The following is a 23,163-nucleotide window of genomic DNA, read 5'->3' as shown; positions in this document are numbered from 1 at the left end:
ATATATTTTTGTCACCCCCCCCCCCCCGAAAATCAGTGAATGAAAACCAAACCGCATTTTAGTTGGCAACATTACATAATACAAGCCATAAGCAGACATGCAAAATACAGATGGGGGCTAAGTCATACATCCTTAATAGTCTGAGTAAAAATATGTCTTAAGGATTTAAATGTTCCAGGCTGTAGGACACGTCATAGTTTATAAAGAAAAGAATTCCAGGATACGCAACATAACGCATGCACTCGTGTCACTCCACAGCAGATACAGATGTGACTCTCATTGTTCATGTTGGTGTGAATGACCCGAGCTGGACCTTCCTGGACTACATGGAGAGACATGGAGGAGCTCTCAGATCATGAAGTCCAGGCGGGTATGACCTATCCCCAAGTAGCATCCTACTGTCACCCAGAATACCACAGTACAAAAAAAAATGATTTCAATAGTTGGTTAAGTTTCTGGTGTCATTCTAAGGGGATCCACTATTTATCTGCATGGGATGACATGATCGACAGAAATCAGTGGTTTGCCAGAGATGGCCTGCATCTGTTGCCCCTGGGATTCTGGATACTGGCCAAAGCTCTTGCCACCCCTATAGTGCCTTTTTTTAGGCAGTGTCCAGAAGACCAAATTACCACTGTAACAGCTACAAGCAAATGCAATCTGAGGTTTATGCTACTCAACTCGAAGTCTTAATCTCAAGATGCACTCATTTGAAGCACTCCTTAAAAAAGGAGAACATCGACATTTGTGCAGTAACAGAGACCTGGTTCAAGGCACCAGAAAGCCCCTGCGCTACCAGGCTATAACACTTACTACACCTTTTGGCCCCAAAGCATGGACTGAAGCCCTAAATGTTGCGGTGTCTCCATATTCATAAAGGACATGCCAACCTCCAGGCTATTAGCTCAACATAACGCATCAGAGATACTTCAGGTACAACTAACACTGGGTAAGACTGCAGTCCAGGTTGTTGCCTGCTGTAGATCCCCCACCATGTCCCAAGACTCCCACTCTACATTCTTAAGCACCCTGGAAAATACTAAGGTCCAACCCAGCACCCTCATACTGGATGACTTTACTCCTCCATTAACTGGGAAAACTACTGGAGTACCAACACACTTGATCAACGTTTTTCTGGAATTCATTAATTCCAGTGCCCTAGACCAGCTCATTCTTACCCCCACTAGGGGTAGCAACATCCTCAATCTGGATATTGCTAATGTAGGCGACAGTTGCATTACACTAATAGTCAACTCCTCCCTGGTCAGAGCTGACCACAAGCTAGTCACCATGGGTATCCACGTCCCACCCACATCCCCGCAAAAGTAACCACCATGAAAAACTTTTCCAACGCTAACGTTTGGCTTCTAAAAACTGGGGTGGCTAACTTCACAACACCCATGCAAATGGAGAATAAGTGCAGGACTGCTGAATCATACTCCTGTGCACTGTACAAACACGTATACAAATGCATGGAATGGGCCATACCCAATAGAACCAAGATGCTCTCCTCCAATAGAACCAAGATGCTCTCCTCCAAAAAAGGAAGCCAGTCTGGTGATCCCCTGCCATAAACAAACCTATAACAGAAGGAAGAAACTTGCAGAATAAGGCGAAGTCCCAAGACTGGAATAACTCCCTTGTTAGCCTCGACAAAAAGCTGAGATCCCTCATCAAATCCTCTAAAGCCAGCTACGAAAACAAAATTGCAGCAGATACTAAAGACAACCACAAAACCTTCTATAGTCATGTCAAAAATCTACATGGCTATGCTCAGATATGCTCCGAGCTGCTACACAATGGTAACTCCTATACTGAGCTGACAGATTCTGTGCTAACTTTACCCCCCTCTCACCCTCTAAAGGGCCAATCACAATACCAAAAGAATGCCTAGTACCCAGTATTATAGCTGCACAGGTTAAAATCACACTGTCCAAGGCCAAGACTACAGCTTCCATGGTACCTGCCAATATCCCTGGCTGTGTTCTACATGAATTACAAAATGAACTGGCTCCACACCTGTGTGCCCTGCTCAATCACACACTCACTTTCAGGCTTTGTCCCCACCAAATGGTGCACTGCTACAGTCATCCTACTCCACAAAGAGGGTGCGACTATGGACCCTGGGAACTACCGCCCCCATTAGCCTGACTAGTCTGATATGTTATGTTATAGAGCACCTCATCATGGACTTAATAAATAGGGACATAGGGAATCTGCAGTCTCTAGACCCTATGCAGTTTGGATTTGTGAAGGGTAGATCATGTCTGCTCAACCTGGTAGGCTTTGATTCTGTCACCAGAGCTGTGGACGAAACCAGTCACGAGTGGAGTCCCACAGGAATCAGTCCTGGGTCCTCTCCTGTTTGGCATCTACTTTTCTGAAGTCCAGGCCAAAACCAAGGGACTCTGGCTGACCAAGTTCATAGACGATTGCAAACTGGGAGCCATTATTAGCTCTCCAGATGGTGTTTGACATTCTACAGAAAGGCCTGACGGAGAACAATGACTGGTGTCAGAACCGTGGCCTTAAGCTAAATGCCAAAAAATGCATTGCTATTCCCTTTGGGAAGAACACAGTACCCATGAATTACCACATCAGTGGTAGTCCACTGAACACCAAAGGTGTTATAAGAGATCTGGGTACACAAGTGACAACCTCTCCTTTGACAATCACATTGCCACTGCGGTCAGAAAATCCTTCTATGTAGCACATCTCATTTCAAAGGGTTTTGCATGCAGGAAGAAAGAGGTTATTGTCTCTTTCTACTCTTCCCTCATTAGACCTGTTATCTAGTACAACGCCACATTGGGCATGCACCTCACTAGACATATGCTACAACTGGCAAGACCACAGAAATACCTCACTAAGAGGATCCTAGGCCTTAAACACTTGCCCTATGCTGATAGACTAAGAAAACTCCAGCTATTCTCTGTATCATATCTCCTATTAGAGGCGATCTCTGCTTGACCTACAAAGCCATGACAGACCCAGTGCTGTTTAGATATGCTACATCTAATAAATAGCTCAAACAGTCCCTGCACATAAGACAACTGCCAGGTCTCAAATTGCAAAATAGAAAAAAACAATGACCAGCAGACAGTGGTGTACTAATAGAATATCTCTCTCTCTCTTTATCATGCCAAAAGGCACATAAAAAGGCAGCCTACAATCCACAATCCAAACCGGTTTCAGCTCAAATATGGACTGCAGGCTTTTCTGCCTTTTGGCATAATAAAGAGAGATATATTCTATTAGTACACCACTGTCTGCTGGTCATCCTTTTTTCTATTTTGCAATTTGAGACCTGGCAGTTGCCTTGTGTGCAGGGACTGTTTGCTGTTGCTTGGTTTTCCTTGCTGTGGGTCTGTGGTGTCCTGCATATCGCTGTTACAGCTTCAAATATATAGAACGTTGTCATCTTGTGGATTATTTTCCATCATTTTCTTTACTTACTGTTGAATTTGCTTTTTGGTTATACCAACATTTACTTTTTATTTTCAAACTCCTTGCTCTTGGGTCTTATCGGAAATTTGCTATGCATCATTGACGTTCTTCTCCTGCCGTCTTTGGCATTCCTGTTTGCTGGTGGCAAAGATAGCGGCATGCTGGTCTGTTTGGCGTGTCGTTTGGATTCAGGGACTGGCTATCCTTCCATTTTTGGATTTATTGCTCTATTTTAAAAAGCAGCGATTACATCATTTTAATTGTCTTCTGGGTTTGGATTTATTTCATATATCGGGAACAACCAGGTGACTATTTACCATTTTCAGCGTTTGTTGAATTTGGCTGTTGGGCTTTGCAATTGAAAGGGATCAGGATTTTTGCTTAGACTGATGTTATGCAAACTGTAAATTGACTTACTGTATTCATCGTTGGAGCACATCTACAAAATGGACCTTTATGGGACTTCATCATTCAGTTGAACTCTCTTGTGCCTTATGGTTACTGTTTAAATACAAAATATGCTTTGTGGTCTCTTATGGAATTCTGTTTGTTTTGTTTTTGTGTTTGGTTTTGTATTAACATCATTGCTTCAAATATTTTCCTGATCTTGACTATGTTTAGTATTTTCCATTAGCAGTGTGCTTGTATAATGTATAAGTTTTGATAGGTTTTAATAATCTACCGTGCACAACTATTCATAACAGGTTAAGATTGAATTTACTCCTTTAACTCCCATGTCTTTAGTCATCCTAATTTAATATAGGGTTTTGCCTGTATTATTTCTTTTGGGGGCTAACATACCTTGCCTTTCTATATTTTTTTGCCACCATTTTGTGATTGGGTTGTAGGGGAGTTTTACTGTCGCTCTGTATTTTGGATTACAGGAGTTTGCCTTTTGTCCATTTTCTTTTTTTTTTTCTATCCAGTTAATAGTATTACAGCAGATTGTTGATGGGTGACCCTTTTGAGGATTTTTTTTTTGGGTAGTGTCAATCACTCTCTCTTATATTGACTGATATTGTCCCATGTAATTTGGGACTCAGTACATCGGGTGATTTTTATTGGTGCTCCATAGAGATCTTTGTATTATTCCACTGCCATTGTCTGGCCCTAGGTGTGCTTTGATTGTTGGACTGGACGCAGTTTATAATTTTGGAACGTTATGATAAGGCTCTTTTGATGGGGCCTTATAGCTTTAAAACACACATTCTGTGAAGTGCTAGCCACATTGAGGGTCATTGTTTTTCTTAGTAGTATATTTTATTTTTATGCATCTTGGATATGGATATTAATGGACGGTTACAAGGGCTTTCTTCTGATCGCAATGATTTGGCCTTTTTTGGACTAGATGATGCACATTCTGAACAGGACCACTGTACTTCTACCCCTGATCAGGAATCCTGTACTTCCCTTTTTAAAAGCATGAAACTATTACGTAGCCGTGTTTGGCACTTGAGATTATTTAAGGCCTGTCACCCCTCGGGGTCTTGGGGTTAAGGTCCAACCATTGGTTCATAATCGTAATGAGAATTTAATGAAGGCTTGGGGTACAGCCAAACATAAGGCCACGATGGGACTTGTTGAGGTCTTAATTAATCATTATGAGGTAACTATTGATCAGGATTTAATTGAGGTCACTAACGTGTGAATCCATAAGGAGATTGAGTGGCAACCTTTGTTTCCCTTCTCGATAAACTTAGGGACGAACTGTTGGTACATGAAACAACTCAAAGAAACGAAAAAAAAAAATTTGAGAGATTTAACTGACTATTCAAGTGGAGATCCTTTTTCCAAGACCTATACTAAACATGTTAGATTTCAGATTTCACTCCGGTCTGTTCCCAGGAGGAAGAGGCCACTATTTTAAAACAATCAGGGCCACAGTATGATACTTCAGTTGAGGATTCTTCCTGTGCTGTGGAATCAGATGTGCAGGGCACCACAGATTCCCCCACACCTAAGAGAAACAACATTACCCCTTTAGGCATACACAAAGAAAAGGGGGGGGGGGAGAAAACACAAGCATAGTACACTATATGGAGAGCCTGTTGCGCATGTTTGCCCAGAAGTGAACAATTGTAATGTGCTTAACATTTCTTCTCATACTTTATCACCTACGCATATTGAAATTCTTAATAAAGTACTTTCTTTTATTCCTGTTTTTTGCAAATGATATTCTTTCCTTTTGTAGGCTTTTGAATTTGAGACTTTTCTTTCAGGATAAGACTAGTACTGGTTCTTATGAGGAATTTCGCTATCACAAATCCACATTTTCACCACCTATGAACCCTAATGTTTTGCTTTTTCAAAGAAGTGTGCTTAGGGACATGCACTTTGATGGTAGGGATTGGCTGCTGATAAAGGCAGAGCGGTGGTTGTACAAGATTGGGCCAAATACAATCGGAAGGCACTGAGTCAGTTATCTGATGTTTGTTATACTCATTTGCCCTTCGATCCTACGGCTTCTTATAAAAACAAATTGACAATTTTTTATATTCAGCTGAGGAGGAAGGCATTATTTCTCAGTTTATCAGACCGCAATTGACTGTCTCTGATCCTGTCCTACCATATATTTATTTTCTACCTAAAGTGCACATGAATTTGGACAGTCCACCGGGGAGGCCCATTGTGTCTGGTCATGGTTCATTAACTGAACCTTTATCTCAGTACTTAACTAAATATTTAAAACCTTTGCTTCCACTTATTAGATCTAGGATTCAGGATACAACCGAATTTTTACAGATTGTTTCTGATTCACAACTGGAACCAGATTTATTGTGCAGCCTTGATGTATCATTATATACAAGCATCCCCCGTTGTGCCAGTATTGAGGTTTTGAAATACTGGTTGGAGTTTTCTGAACTATATATACACAAGTTTTAACACCTTTGTACTTGAGTTGACTGAACATGTCCTGACGAAAAATGTTTTTGTATCTGGATACTATCTATTTACAGATTAGAGTAACAGCTATGGGGGCTTCTTTTGCCCTGATATATGCTGTTTTATTTATGGCTAATTTAGAATTTCAATTTACGACTCTAATCCTAACATTTTTCTGCAGGACATGGGTATATGGAGACGTTTTTTGGATGATTGCTGGTTGGTCTGGAGGTCGGATTTTATGTATCTTAAGGAGTTTGTTGATTATCTTAATTCATATAAGTGGGGAATTCCGTTTAAGTGGGGAATTCATTTCACTGTCAATTATAGTAAAGATGAAATTATTTTCTTGGACGTGTTGGTCATTAAGAATTCTGATGACACCTTAAAAACTGTAGTCCATCGAAAATTCCCCCAATACAACTCTTACTTCCATGCCACCAGCTATCATCCACCTCACATATGTCAGAACATACCCAAGTCTCAGTATATGAGGGTTAAATGCATCTGTTCGGATAACTCTTCTTATTTGACATATTGAGATGATCTTACTGCTAGGTTCATTCAAAGGGGCTATAAATTGGGGCAGGTATTGACTGCGAGGAATTCGGTTGATTCTATGCAGCGGGAACAATTGCTGAATTATAATAAGGTTGATTCCAACAATACTTCAGTATTGCGTTTAACCACTACTTTATGGTCGCAACACTGCTAGACTTTCCAGTAGTGTACAATGCAATTGGAACATTTTCCTGGCTGAACGACTATCTACTTTTATTGGTCATAAGTGCGAGTTTTCTTTTAGGAAAGGTAAGAGCTTGGGTGCCCTTTTCAATCATTATAAGAAGGGGCATTATCCCTTCGGGGCCAACATCTAGAGAACACTATTAGGTGACCATCTTAGTGGTTGCTTCCCTTTTGGCCATTGTGTATACTGTGTTAAGATTAATAAAACTAAGAGCTTCAGCAGCCGTAATACTGGTATGGTTTACAATATTTCTGTTTTTGTCAATTGCCAGTCTGTTTGGGTCATTTACTTGGCTACATGTAGCTGTTCTGCATTCTACGTGAGGCAGACATCTAGGCCTGTCAAGTTTAGAATTGCAGAACATTTATCTGATATTGGGCACCAACGAGCTAACAATGCTCTATATAAACATACATTGAAACATTCTAGTGCTTTAATTTTACTATTGATAAAAGTCAAGGTAATAGAGCAAGGGTTTCTGGTTGACATGAGACACTTAAATTGGAGAAAAGATGGATCATTCATTTGGGTGGCTTGTTTCCCCCTGGTTTGAATGAGCATTTGTAGTTTTTCAATTGATTGTAATGATGATTGACAGGTGTTTTCTTTACAAGGCAGGCAGATTTTTGTTCTCCTTTTTTCATTGATGAAGGCTTGATATTTGAGCCGAAACTGGTTTGGATTGTGGACTGTAGGCTTTTTGCCTTTTTTGTGTGCCTTTTGCCATAATAAAGAGAGATATATTCTATTAGTACACCACTGTCTGCTGGTCATAGTTTTTTTCTCTATCCAAAGAAATCCCAGTTCTTCCATGCCACATGCTCCAGAGACCTTAAACTCATTACTACAATCAACAGAACTTGCTGGAGGGACAGGTTCTTGAGCCAGAGACTGCCCATGTTCTGGAATAGACTTCCCTTACACGTCAATCCGAATACCTCACTGGCCTCTTCAAGAGAAATCTTGACGAGTGGATGGGAAATAGAAAATTCACCCCAGGGATCATTTCAGTGGCCCTGCTTGATGGAGACACTGGGAAATAATGCCGTGCAGCATGATGCCAGGGAATCCTTTGGGCTAGGCTTATAAAGGCTCCAGGGCCGTTGGCCTAGTACACACCTATGAACCTATTAAGTATGATCAGTAAATAAATTTAGCATCAGTTTTGGAATATCATGCAGTCTTTCAGTGGCCAAGCAGAGATGGTGAATTTGCCTAGGGAGTTGGGTAGTAGTTCTCAACCTGGTGTTGTAGGTTGTCATTCACTAGTTCACCATTCTGAGTTGCTGATTTTTAAGAGACGTTGTTCAGTGTCAGATTTTCAGCATTAATGGTCTTCAAGAAATGGCATTGGAAATATTTGTGGATTTCTGATGTCGAGATCATGAAGTGACCTCCAACATCTTACCTGTATGCTTGGTGATAGGTTAACAAAAATGAGGATATCATAAACACACTTTTAAAAAAAACGAGTGCAATGTAATAAAAGGAGATAGTCACGTGAGGTCTGTCAGACTGGTGAATAGTAAACTTTGCATGAAACGTGTTCAGCTCACTTGATCAGTGTGTGCCGTTTACCCCAGTTAAAGTAGTGACCGGAGTGCTAGTAGGTAGACCATAAGAATGGAAGGCGGAGGTGCCAACTGTTGGTTTCCGTATCTTTGTAGGGAGAGACAGGGATTTTCTACAGCTGAAGCGCACACTACCTTGAATGGAAGCCTGCTGTGAGCAGCATTTCTAGCTGCGTTAGAAGGCAGTATGTGAGCGCTTTGGCAGAACGTGTGGAAGTGCCACTCACTTTTTCACACCGAGTACTGGCTTGGAACTGTTTAGAGCATAAAAAAAATTTTTGCTGCATGTCTTATCTATTTGACAATAAGGTCATTGTACTAATCTGCTACAAGCTTTATCTTGAGGAGGAGGTTAAATACTAGAACAATTATATAAATATTGCATAATGATAGTAATTTTTGTTCACTAAGTAAGTGGATGACCATTTTCACTCAAAGGAATGTACAATGTTTGATTTAAGTACTACAGATGTCTGAAGACATGTATGCATTTTGGCAAGACAGGAGATCTTTAAACTTGCCCTGATACTCAACTGTGTTTTGTACTTGTGCATTGTCATGATGTCTTACTCACCAAAATTGGTAGGCTGTTCCCTGTTCTAGTATTCTTTCTGCTAAACCAAAATGTATATTTCCTGTGTGTTGTTTTTTTCTCAAAATAAGTTTTCAGACTTGGCCAAACAAAGAAGACTCTCTTTAGGAGTGGGGAATAAACACCCAATTTGGACAGTTATTGATTCTTGCTGTTGTCTTGTCTTTTTACTGTGTCTTAAACTGAGGAGTTCATAATGGAGATGGGCACGTAATGAGTCGATTTTTAATGTTAAAGATTCAAATTATTGCTTTTCCTTTTCTAGAGGTTCGGATTGTAATCTTTTGTCACTTTCAATTTGTTAGATGTTTAAGGAATTTATTTGCACAACACAGATATTTAAGATAAACTGCATATACTTCATCAGTATAGGTCTCAAATCCCTGCTTATCAGACATTGTCCATACATCCACATGTTTTTTCTTGTTATTCCTTTACCTTTAAATCTGTCAGCCTTCTTCCTTCCACCATAACTCACTGTATAGACCTTATTCATGTTAAAGCTGAGTCTACCCATATGTTCCAGCTAGTATTTTGGGATTCCTTCAGTATATTTTTGCATGTGCTTATTTCCAGCTTGCTATCGCCTGCATGTTTTCCTTATTATAAGATTATTAATTTAAGTGAGATAATGAACAGTGGAGTACAGGTAAATGAGGGGGTTGCAGAACAAATCACTGAGGCATTTCTCTATTCTATAAATTTACTTCACTTTGTCTCTTGCTGTAACTGTTTAATCTCCATAATTGTATGGAACATTCTATCAAGTGTTTTTCTGAAATTCACGTGGATGTTGCTTGTAAATCCAGAGTCACTGCATTATTGTGCATGTAATGTATGTAAGAGATTTGTAATGCATAACATTCCTTGTAAATATACACGCTGCTTACATTTAGTAATCCCATTGTTCCACAATCCTTTGTGATTTAGATTTACACATTTTTCCATAATTAAGAGATTCCAATTAATTGGTTTGTTGATCTGTTGTCTCATTTCCTTTTTCTATGTACAAGAAAGCGGTCACCATCTTTACAGGAGCTGACCAATGTTAAACAGGGGGACTCTCTCAGAACAAGAAGAGAAGCAATTGCAGAGTGCTAAGCAGAAAATAAAGGGTTACCTTTAGAAAGATTGCTATTAATCAACTTTTTTTTGTAATAATGCCAGAGCACAACTTTTAGCGCAACAACTTGGGCAACAGAAAGTAGAAAGGGTTGTCGCCAAGCTTAGGGAGCGTATAACATAGTGCCGGTCTTTCGTTTAGGGCCCCCTATTTCTTTCTTTGCTTATACTCTGATATCAATCCTTGATAGGGAGGGAAATATCTAAACTGTAGTCCAAATAAATTCTTGGCATCTTCCCATTCTGTTGCCTTTCCCTCCCTAATTATTTGTGCCAGCAACTTGGTTTCTTTGCTAGTTTTCACCAGTAAATTCCAGCCCCTTCTTGCCTAGAGTCTGTATGCCTAATTGCAGTTATCCCTGTTGGCAAAATTTTGTTTCTCCATTCCTGTGTTTGCTTAGTTCTTAGAATATTTTCTGCTACTTTATGAATATAATATTCTGTATGATTGTTTTCTCCTTGAATACCTACATCCAAGATCCCAGTCTCTCTTTGTTTCTTGAGCTTCCCCTCCATTTCATCATCCTCCCTTTCCAGTTTGAATTGTAGGTGTCTGTAGGTGTCTGCTTGTGCTATGTATAGGAGCCTTAACTGTAGCTCTCAAGTACCCCTTCAAATCGGGTAATCCCAATCCACCGTGTTCTGTTGGAAGAATCAGCTTATCCCATTTGACTCTTCCCATCTTCTCTCTCAGATAAAATCCTTTGGCTCTTTATTGCTATCCACAACTTTTTTTTTTGATAGAAAAATATGCCTGACCTGTAGTATAGGGACTAAGAACATTTTAACTGCTTGTAGCTTACTATGCATATCCATATAACAGAACTTCCAATTTCTCAGTTTTTGTATTTTTTGTTTAGTCCACATATCCTTAGCTGCCACACCGTAATCATTTTTAATCCATATTCCTAAGTAGTTCATTTTGTCATGTCCCCATAACTAAGGATATTACTGAACCAATTCGTATGTGTACATAATTTACCACTATTGCCTTTGTTTTAGCTTCTTTAATTTTATATCCTGAAGATTTGACACTGTCTCAAGATGTTCTAAAACACCAAACTGTCCTTTTTTGGTTTTATCAGGTATAAAATAAAAATTTGCAAATAGATCTAGTTTTTTTGACTGCCATACCAGTTATTTGCTTGAATTTCTCAGTCCCTTAATTTCTTTGCCACTGGTTCTAGATATAATGCAAATAACAAAGGAAAGGAGGACACCCCTACCTGGTTCCTCTGTGCAAGTAGAAATTATCAGAGAGGAACGCACTTAAAATTTTCTCCTCCAATCCCTCATATGTCCTCCTAATCAACCTTATAATTTTATCAGGGAATGTAAATGCTTCCCTTTATCGCTTTTTTTTTTCCCGTCCTAGCTTCCAGACCTCTACAGGAATACTGTCTATTGCTGGGGAGTTGCCTGTGGATTGGTTATACACCACCATTTTTATCTCCTCTCCTGTCATAACTGTTAGTAATTGAGCCTAATTTCCCTCTCACCTCGGCATATTTAATTCTTCCATGAAGATTTCCATTTGTATCTTTTCTTGATTTCCATATTTCTCTTCTTTATACACATTTTCATATAATTTCCAAAATATTTCTAATATCTCTGCAGGATCTCTTGTTATCCTTGTTATAGACTTCCCAAGCTTGGTGACGGTCCTTTTTACTTTCTGTTGCTTGAGTCATTGTGCTAAAAAAGTTTTTGTACTCTAGATTTATCGTAAAACAGTTGCTTAACAGCAATCTTTCTAAACTCGTGCATATTATCGAAGAAATCCCTTATTTTCTGTTTAGTATTCTGCAGTTGCTCCTCTTTCTGTTCTTTGAGATTTGTCCCTATTCTGCAATACTTTTAACATTTGTCAGTTCCTATAAATAATTTGTTATTACTTAACCACATCTCCCTTAAACTCCCATTATAGTAGTATTAGGTGGAATAATAAATACATGGCAGTGTAATCCTCCTCTCTTGCCAGTAGCCCCTTAGTATTACAAATCTACCATTATCTTTATGATCTTCTATCACTATAGGAGCTACTCTTGCAACTAATATTGTTACTCCTGTCTTCCTTTCGTCCCAGGTATTCCACTGAATAACCATCCTGAATACCTTTCTTTATCAAATTCACATGCTCATTTCTTTCCAAGTGTCTCCTGTAGCATAGCTGTTTGCACTCTACATTTTTTATATAGTTCACTACTCTTTCTTTTTTGTATTTATCTGTGAAAGCATTGAGATTTTAAATACCTTACAGAAAGCATAATTTTATTAAAACGTTATTCCAGTGTTTTATGTGTAACAGTCTTTGTTAAATGTCTAGTTCTAGGTTTTGTGTTGCATGCATAGTGTTTGGCATGTTGATCTTTTATACAGTTGTTTCTTGTTATATCCATTTAAGCCTATGTCGCATCTTGGAAAAAATTATTTTGTTTTATTGAAAGCTCTCAAAAAAAAAAAAAAATACCCCATCCCCAAAAAACCCTATTAACTCAATACTGACAAAGCTAGGTACATCCTCTTCAAATTTTGAAATTTTGCCCTCCTGGTTGGAATAAATGTCCCAGACTGACAAGCCACATTCAGAATTGAGTTAACCTAAAAGGAAAGTTATCCATGTTAAGATTCGTGGTACAGCATGTGCTTCTAAGTGCTGTCTGTTTTTTTCTCTTATCTTTATAGCTCTCCCAGCTGGGAAAACACTTGAATGCTTTCAGAAAACATTATCTCCTAGCTTTTTCTCTTTATCAGATTGTCTCCGTGGAGATATAAGGACCAGATACAGAGTTCTTACTAAACATGCACTTATTTGCTAGAAAAAAGCTTTATAATATGCAGTGTTCTTTTCCATTTACTGGCTTTCTCTTAGAACTTGTTACTAGATCAAGCCAAGGGCCTTAATCCAGTTATTCCCCTAAGCAAGAAAGAGAAAAAAAGTACACCAGTTTAATTGGGAGCATCTATTTGCAGTAGTATCCCCATTACACGTAAAATAACTGAGAACTCTATACCATGCAAAGAAAATCAGGCACTATAAAAATGTTACTATTAAAAAAAAAAATTACTTAATTTTCTCTCTCCTTCCTCTTCCCCTCTCCTATATATTTTTCCGAACATTAATGACATGAAGTAGGGCATATGCTTTAGTCAGTCACATTTCACAAATATGTATTGCCATGTAATCCTACATTTGTCAGTTTCCAAGTTACTGTTTTTATTCCTTTGTCTTCCTCTCCCAAATACTGTCTCCACTTCATTTCTAGCATATACCTGATTCTTCTAGTCCACTCCTTGTGCCTTTTCTTTCTCTCTCGCATTTTCCATTGAAACACTGAAAGTGGTTTCATTGGCATAGTTTCTCTGTGGCCTTTACCAGAAGAACAAGAAGCAGAATATCCTCCTTTGACAGGTTTCACAGCTCACTTTTTTTGACGAACCTTTGTATTTCCTCCAGAAAAAAATATTTTGAAGTTAGCTAGGTACAGCAGTTTGAATCTCACATCCGCTTCTTGTCATTCCCTGAATAGTGGAATAAATGTATTCTTTCTTCTGCCTGGTGTACAGTGAGTAATCATTTGTCACAAGCACTTTGATTTCTCCCACTTTTAGTACTTTGTCTGTCTGCCACAATTTTGTCAGAATTAACTCCTTCTGCTGTTAGGATTGCATCTTTACTACTAAAAGGTCTCTGTTGCTTTCTCATAGCCTGATTTGGACCATACACACAATATGCCCTTTCAATTAACTCCTGCTGTAAAAAAAAAAAACAGTCCAGTTGTTTATTTATGCCTTCATAAAATTAATACAGTCTGTTTCTTCCAGCTTCTCTGGTACAGAAGAAAATCTCAGGTTTTCCCAACGTGTGCTGTATCCTCTAATTAAAATTTTTGAAACCTCTGTTGAGCAGTCTCTTATTCAGCCAACCTTTTTTTCATTTCTACCTCTGATAAAATATCAATCACCTCCATCTGAATATATGTTTAAAGCTTCTTCCATTTTTTCCAGCCTTTTGTTATTTCAGTTGATGATACTCCTATTGATGTTTCGTTTATTTTAATCTGGTCTCTGTGCAGTTGTCATTTACTTTCCTCTAGGATACTGGAAGTCATGTCTGGGGCTTGCACTGCTTTTTGCTGGAACAGCTGCAGTACTCTTTCCAGTCAGTGTTTTTTCCTCACCTTATGTAGCTGATTTTCTTTCAAGTCCTGTGCATTTCTTTTTTCCTGGCATCCAGGGAGTGCACTTACAAGCCAGTTACTATAATTTACCCAGAAATATAACTCCATTGGCTTTCTCTGCTGAGTTTTTTTCACACTGGGAGAGCTAGAATTAAGCTAATTCAATGTAGACTCGTCTTGGTTAAACTAATTTCTGTTATGTCACTTGTGCAAAAACGTTAAACTGGGTAGCATAATTATTGATGATGGAGAATGCTATAATTTGAGACTTGGCAAGTTCTACCATGTGCAGCTTTTTATACTGAAGGTCATAAACCCTTTCTTAGTGGATTGCTGAGTGCATTGTTTTAATACCGGTTGATAAACTATCCTTTCATAGATGCTGCTGTCTAATGCTAATCCATTAAAGGTGTTGATGTTTCCAGTACTTGCTTCAGGAATGTCTCCATTAGACATTTGTCCTGTTACCACTTTGTCCATTGGTTTATGCTTTCTGAAGCATTATTTATTGGACCACAGTTTTGAGTCCGGCATCCTATGACACCTCTTTTCAAGAGAGTGCAGTATTTTGGGTATCCTTTAGCTCACTTCCTGTGTGGTTGCATGTTAACTGCATGGGATTTTCCAGACTGCATATTGCAGGACGTTTGTTATACCAAACGTAGTACTTTTGTATGTTCTGTGAAGAAGACATTCGGCTGGTGGTACTTAGTATGCTCAGATCACCTTCTGTTTTTGGACAGCTTTTTCATCTAGCTGTTGTAGGTGAAATTTCCTCCTCCTGTTTTTGGACAGCTTTTTCATCTAGCTGTTGTAGGTGAAATTTCCTCCAAACTAGGCAAGTATATTCTATTATATCTTTGTGTACTTTTTTGTCTCCGGTTATGCATGTCGGATTGTGATTGCTTAGAGGATGGGTTTGAAATGAGTATTGTAGGGGGCTGAGTATGGTGCTATGGTCATATTTGTAATGCTGTAGCACATACTGTCAGTGGTTGTGGTTGCACAAACCCCAGACCATAGAAATAGGGGCAAAAAATATTGCTACACTGACACTGTTGAAGGTCCCCTGCAGATCGCATGATAACAGTTAAGTTCACATCTGTTAACTCTTGTTCTTGTGTGGAGTTTTGAATTATATGTCATGGAGAGTATTTTTCCTCACATTGGTTTCTTTTACAGAGAAACATTCCTGAGGGGAAAAATAGGAAGAAACTACTGAAAACCTTGCAGATTCTAAAAGCAGCTTCCAGAGGGAGCCAGATTTTTAGTGTGTCTGAGGAGCAGCCCAAGCGTTCAGATTCTGAAGATAGTGAACCTGACCCAGTGGTAACCAAGAAGAAAAGGAAAAAGAAGCGATCCAGGAAAAGTAGAAGCAAGTCCGGTACAGACCATCCACCTTCCCGTGAGGATCTGTGGGAAGATGGAGTGAAGGTAGAGGACAACTTAAACCAATCTAAGTTAAACACCAGGAATGGGACTAAGGAAAAAACTGTGAGACGAGCAGGTACGTTTGCACAGTTAGCAATAAGAAAAATGCAAGCCTGATGGGTTCATATTGCTGCTGTTATGCTTGGTTTTCTCATTTTCTATAAGTCTTAAGTTATTTCTGCAGGTTCTAAAGGGTTAATATTCATTTATATAGAATACTATGATGTGGGGAATAGCTGCAGGTGCAGACCTTTTTTTTTTTTTTTTTTTTTTTTTTTTAAGCTTCAGATTTTTTGACGAAGGTGCATGCAATTGTATGTTCTGGATTTCTTTAATCTTTTTGGAATTTGATATTAATCATCCAGTCCTAGTACAGATTGTTGCAAATGAGGTATTTAAAGGAACACTCTCATAACCTACATTTTTTCTTTTTATTTGTGATTTATTATGGCCAACCACATAAACAGTTGGTGAATCACTTTGTGATATTTAAATAGGTTTAGTCTTGTGTGATTTTTTTGACCCATTTACCTTGAAGATCTACTTTGGTCTTGTCACCGTATAGAGAAACTGATGAAGACGTGCAGTGTGAATCTCATTTCTGTAAAATTTAAGTGGGCAAAACCACTAGACAATAATACCTGTTTACAAGGGTGACCCAAGAGTAGCGTCTTCCTAAGCAACTTTGTTAGACTTGCTCATAAGTCATTTAAAGACCAAAGTACCCAAATAATTCATGACTGCAGGAAGAAGCTTGATAATAACTCCTAGCCTTGGTCCACTGAGCTAAATTGCAATTAATTGCTGCCAACCTTTGGAATTTTTCTGCTTTGGCATTTACAGTATTTTCTTTGTAGATTTTCTGTCCATTCTACCAATAGTTTCTTTTTTTTTTTTGTTTACCTTGATTGAATTATCAGTTGTGACATGGGCAGATTTACATAGGGTCATAGGATATTAGTAGGCTAATGGCTCTGAGGCCCTTGCAAGCCTAGCCAAGAGTTTATCCCCAAAAAAGAAACCTCAGTCAGCACCTATTGCCCTGTCAATGAGGGACACTGGTGGAACCCCTGGGACAAATTTGTGGTTTCCCATCCACTTATCAAGGTTGTGCTTGAAGAGGGTCAGCAAGGTACTCTATGTATAGGAAGTCTGTTCCAGAGACTGGGCAGCCTCTGGGAGACCAACCTGTCTCTTCACGTTTTGTTGATGTCTCATATTAAATTCAGCCCTTTCAAGCGGGTAATGTATGAGGAGTTAGAGTTGCAGATATGGAGCATCTCTATTGGGGCAGGGTCCGAGATTGCCTTGTACACAAGACACAGATCACCCCTGAGCAATCTATATAATTCAGAGTAGAGTGATAGTGATTTGAGCCTTTCTGCACAGGACAGGTGGTTGAGACCATGGATTCGCTTTGTAAGGTATTTCAGTGACCTTTCCAGTTTGTGCAGATGTTTGGAGAGGTACATACAAAATGGGGAGTTATACTCAATTATTGGTTTAATGAGGAAGGAGTATAGAGAGGTAATAACCTCGTTTTTTTTCTGGATGCAATCCTTTTACTTGTGAGATGAACCAAGTAAAAGGCTTTTCTGACCACTGCCACTTCATGATGGTTGAATGTGAGATTATCTACCGGAGTACCCAGGTCTCTCACCACAGGTTGTGTACTTAGGAGGTTGTCATTGATGTGGTAATGAGTAGGGGCTGTGTTTTTGCTGAATGTTATGATGATACTTTTTTTTTGTATATAACTTGAGACCATGACTTTGGCATCAGTCATTAGTTGTTGTGAGACCCTTTTGCAGTATGTTAACATCATTTGGGGAGTTAATGACAGCACCCAACTTGGTCGTCCACAAACTTGGTCAGCCACAGGCCTTTTGTCTTTGCCTGGACGTCTGAGAAGTAGATGCCAAACAGTAGGGGTCCCAAGACAGATCCCTGGGGAACTCCACTAGTGACAGGTCTGCTATCTGAGGTGGAGGCTCCTATTTTGACTTTGTGGGTCCTGTCAGTGAACCAATTGGCCACCCACCTGATGAGATGGGGATTTACACTAAGTTGTGTTAGCGTTTTAATGATGCTCGAGTGTGGGATTGTGCCAAAGGCCTTGGTCAAGTCAAGGTAACTGTATGTACTGACTTTCCTTCATCCAGAGCCTTTGTGGTAGTCTCAAAGAAGTCAACCAGGCTCAACAGGCAAGATCTGCCCTTGAATCTGAACTGGCTGGGGCCAAATGCTTGGAGATTGCCTATGTTCTTGTTTATGAGATCCATAATAATACACTCCATGGCTTTACAGGTCAGACTTTTCAAGGTAATGAGGCAATAGTTTCCAGAGTCAGTAGTGGCACCAGGTTTGTGCAAGGGGATGACAACAGCAGTTCTCCACTCTGCTGGAATAAAGCTTGTACTTAGGCTGTGGTTGAATAGGGTGGTCAATGGCAAAGCTAGTTCTTGCTGGAGATGGTGCAAAATGCAGCCTGGGATAGGGCCTTTAACACATGATCTACGGCGATGTGAGGTGGGGGACAAGTATCTGGGATGTAAAAAGGGCCTTTGGGGGGACAGGGAGGTGGAGTTTGCTCTTAACCGATCTGCTAGCAGGTTGGTTAAGTCAACAGGATCAGTGTAAGTGATACTGTTAAGTACTACTTCAGAACAAACCTAGGCTTTGCTATGGAGGTTCCTGACATAACTGGAGAAGGGTTTGTGGTTTTTCTTTGTTTCGGAGGCTAGTTTTGATTCATAATTGGATTTGGAGGTTTTCAGTAGTGATCTAATTTGCTTGTCGAGGCTAAGGAGGGAGATATCATAATCTGGAATTTGTTCCCTATTACCCCTGGACAATAGTTTATTCCTTTTGTTGTTAAAGCCTGTTGATAGAGGATGTCCACCAGACAGGTTTGTTTCCTATAGGAGCAGGTTTTAGTTCTGCTGGGTATGGCTGAGTCCATGCAGTTGTACAGGTGCTTGTATACTGCATTGGCATACTGTTTAGCATATTTGTCTGCATCCTCTGAGGAGGGTCAGTGGTGTGAAGCTACTGCTACCCTCCCTTAGGAGGTTGTAGTCAGCTTTTGGGAAATTATTTAGCCTGATTTACAACTGTGGGTCGGAGTCATCCTTTGGGAAATTATTTAGCCTGATTTACAACTGGGGGTTGGGTAAGATAGAAACTTTGAATGAGACATACCGATGATCTGATCTCAGCAGGGAAGAACATACTATGGGAGTGGTGCAGCAGTCGCCCATGTTGGAAAAACCAAGTCCAAAATGTTATTTCACATTGTAGGGGATGAGACAAGGTGGTCTAGTGCGTTAGAATTAAGTCAAGGAATCATCCATTGAGTGCATTAGTGCATGGATAGTTCACCTAGTCTGTGGTGTGGTAGTTGAAGTCACCAAGGATCAGGGTGTTTGGGGGGGGGGGTACCTTGATGGAGTTGGGTAGATCCAGGTAGGAGGAGTGGGTGCTCTGAGTCATGTTGGGGGGGGGGGTCTGTAGCTGGCTTGTAGCTAGGATGGTTGTCTTGTCAATTGTCAGTTGCATCTGGAGTAGTTCCAGTTGGTCATACTGGCAAACCCAGTCTGGAGATGTGCATGTTCTTAATGAAGATAGAGACTCCACCACCCTTAGTCTTCCCAACCTCATTTTGGGGTCAGAATATGTGGAATGAGGTATAGCCTGGTAAGGCAGGGGTACTCTCTGCTGAACCAAGTTTCTGGGACCTCACAGACTTAAGTGCTTGCATGATGATATAGATTCTGGCACCAGACAGACAACTGACCATGACCTTATTGTTGAGTCTGGTGAAGGAGACATCTGTGTCTCTCACAATTGAGTCGCCAATGACTAGTATGTTTGGCTTATTGTTATGCCTTGTGGGCTGTGTTGGTTTATTGTTTTGCCTTATAGCCTGTGTTTGAGAGAGACTGGCATGTTGTTTGATGGTGTGTGTGGAATGTTTGTGAGTGTGTTTTGGAGGTCTCTGCTGTTTAGGTAAGTTTTTTTGAGGACCTCTGCATAGGTGGGTAGGTGTTTTGCTTGGCTGTATGATGTGAGTGGTGTGGTGTTGGTGCTGGCAATCTCCTGTTTGTCAGGAGTACCGACTGGCATGAGAGAGCATGGATGCCAGGTTATTGATGTAGATGCATTTCTTGCAAGTAGAAGAATTATATGCTAGGAGAAGAGGGCCCTCATTAAACCTGAGGCAGTTGCTACACTGTCTCAATATGCCCATGTCGACCAGGCTGGTAGGAAAAACTGATGGGAATTGTCCAGATATAGTGTTCTGAATACTTGGGCGGACTTATGGGAGGGATGGTTTTGATAAGGGTTTGTATATAAGAGAGTAGACCATAAAAACCTTAAATGTAAAGTAACTGTCCTGAAGCCCAAGTGCTAAAACCAAAACCAAGATGCTTAGAATAATGGGTAAATTTAATCAGGCTACTAACAAGCAGTAATACATGCAGTAGAATAAAAGCACTTGAACACCTTAAGAGCACCCGCCAAGCAAAAATGAGGTAATAAAGTAGGAGGAACACAGTTGCAGTAAACACAGCTGAATAAAAGTAATCACACTGTATTGTTCACGTTTACAAACATTATACTTCATATATTGCTATATATAGGGCGGCACAGTGGTGCAGTGGTTAACATTGTCACCTCACAGTAAGAGGTTCTCCGGTTCGATTCTCGGCTGGGGTGCCTTCTGTGTGGAGTTTGCATGTTCTCCCTGTGTTCGCGTGGGTTTCCTCCTGGTACTCCGGTTTCCTCCCACATTCCAAAGACATGCATCTGGAGCATTTCTCCCCGGGCCTACGCTGAAAACAGGCTCTGTGGAACCTAGTCGGACATTCCCGGTCAACAAATGTTAAATAAATAAATAAATATCATGTAAGCTAAGCAACATTCCACAAGTTATTCAGTTCCTGCCTCTGTTTTAAACATCTTTATTAAACCATCAGTTATGACATAGCAAATCATACATATATATAAATGAAAACAAACCACACCAACACAATCCAAGTTGCAAGCATTTTACATCACAAACCATACTGACTAACTCCCAGTTGCAAGCATTGTACATCACTTGTAATTTACCCATTTTCAGTTCAGTCAAACATTACATGGCTCATTTAAGTACTACCTTCTTTTAAACTTCATTCCTCCCCTGTATGTATTGTTCCCACAATTCCCTTTTTTCCCTATACAGTTGGATCCTACCTCCCCTGTATGTATTGTTCCCACAATTCCCTTTTTTTCCCTGTACAGTTGGATCCTACCTTTTTCTGAAGATCCGAATTCCAATTATTTTTTTCTCTTACTATATTCTCTACTTCTAGTGTAGTTGGTTTAGATTTTGATTTCTATTTTCGAGTAGTCGCTTTTTTGGCAGACACCGTAGTGACACAGCAATGCCTTACCATGTCTGGGCAATTCTGATTCTGTATTGTAGCTCAGAAAAATCATCTCCCTTGTCAAACCAATCTCCGGCAGTGCATCCTTAAAGTTCGTTAACTCACCACACTCTCAGAAAATATGTTCCCAATTACCGCTTTCGTCTGTTACACCTATGACATTTGTTGTCTACCTGAGGAAAAATTCTCTGAAGTCTACTTGAGATATAAAATACGTTATGTAAACATTTCCAAGCAAAAATCCTAAATTTTCTAGAGTTTGTTGCATATTTGGGAGACGTACATGTATCCTCCCATTGTTTGTGTGAATTGCTTATCCAGTATCTGTTCCCAATCCTTTCTAACCTCCTCTGATTCTTGGTTATCATGCAATATTTTATGCTCTACTAATTATTCCTTTTTTAATGGCAGCTTCTGTTCTACATTCTAGTAAAAACTCTACTAGTGCTAGTCTTTTGTTTAGGACCCCCTATTTCTTTCTCTTTGCGTATACTCAGAGATTGCCTTCCTTCTCAAGGATTGAAATCACACCTGCATTCCAAATAACTTCTTGCTGTCTTCCCATTCTATCATCTTTTCCTCTCCAATCATTTGCTCCCAATACCTTGGTTCTTCTGCTGTTTTTCTCCAATAAATGCTAGCCCCCTTTTTCCTATTGTCTGTATCCCTAATTGCATTCATCCCTTTTGGCAGAATCTCCTTTCCCGTGTTGCCTTAGTTCTTGGGATACTTTTTTACTACTTTGTAGATGTATAATATTCTGTAAGATTGTTTTACTTGAAGGCCTACATCTAAAATCCCAGCCTCTTTGTTTCTTGAGCTTCCCCCTGTTTCATTATCATCATCCCCTTCCATTTTGAATTATAGTTTTTGCTTGTGCTATGTATAGGAGCCTTAACTGTGTAGCTCTGAAATACCCCTTCAAATCAGGTAATCCAATAGAACAGGGCAAATTGGGAAGAATCGGCTTATCCCACTTGACTCTCTTGCCATCTTCACCTCTTCGTTAATTATCCACAACTTTTTCTCTGGCTGATAAAAAATATGCCTGACCTGTGTATAAGACTAACTGGAGTAAAAACATTTTAATGGCTTGAATCTTACTATCCATATCCATATAACAAAGCTTCCATTTACTCCGTTTTCATATTGTGTTTAGTCTCATCCCATATATCCTTAGCTGCCACACCAGAATAATTTTTAATCCATACTCCTAAATTCATAATTTTATCATGTCCCCATAAATATGGATGTTACTGAACCAATTCATATGCGGGTAAATAATTTACTGCTATTGCCTTTGTTTTAGCTTCTTTAATTTTGTAACCTGAAAAGATTTGAAACCGACTCAAAATGTTCCACAACATTGTAATGTCTTTTCTGGTTTTGTCAGGTATAAAATAATATCTGCAAATGGTAAGCTTTTCTTGACTACCATAAAAAATATATCCTTGAGTTTGAGTCCCTTATTATTTTGCCAGTGGTTCTAAATATAATAGAAAATAACAAAGGGGAAAGAGGGTACCCCTGCCTGGTTCCTCTGCTCAAGCAGAAATTATCAGAGGACTCCACCCCCTTTAATTTTCACCTCCAATTCCCTCATATATACTGCCAATCAACCTTATATTTTTTTCAGGAAATGTAAATGCTTCCATTGCCCTGCTCATAAAGTCCCATCTTAGGCCGTCAGATGCTTTCTCTCCAAGGCCCACCAACAAAAAGGTATTTGCTTACATTCATCTTCACTCTGGATCAT

General features: G+C 39.6%; 1 protein-coding gene across 4 annotated transcripts in view; it reads left to right on the top strand.

The window, feature by feature from the left end:
• The window catches only part of RRP8 (ribosomal RNA processing 8), a 537,272-nt gene that overhangs the window by 126,371 nt on the left and 387,738 nt on the right, over positions 1-23,163 (top strand). For all 4 annotated transcript variants that reach the window (XM_044072929.1, XM_044072930.1, XM_044072928.1 and 1 more), the window contains exon 3: positions 15,727-16,051. In XM_044072929.1, coding sequence (XP_043928864.1) covers positions 15,727-16,051 — 325 coding nt within the window. The remainder of the gene's footprint in view (positions 1-15,726; positions 16,052-23,163) is intronic.

Source organism: Protopterus annectens, chromosome 5.part1 (assembly GCF_019279795.1).
Source record: "Protopterus annectens isolate FY-2018-M chromosome 5.part1, PAN1.0, whole genome shotgun sequence".
NCBI lineage: Eukaryota > Metazoa > Chordata > Ceratodontiformes > Protopteridae > Protopterus > Protopterus annectens.
The sequence above is the reverse complement of the archived record's forward strand: the minus strand, read 5'-3'. Positions and strand labels throughout refer to the sequence as shown.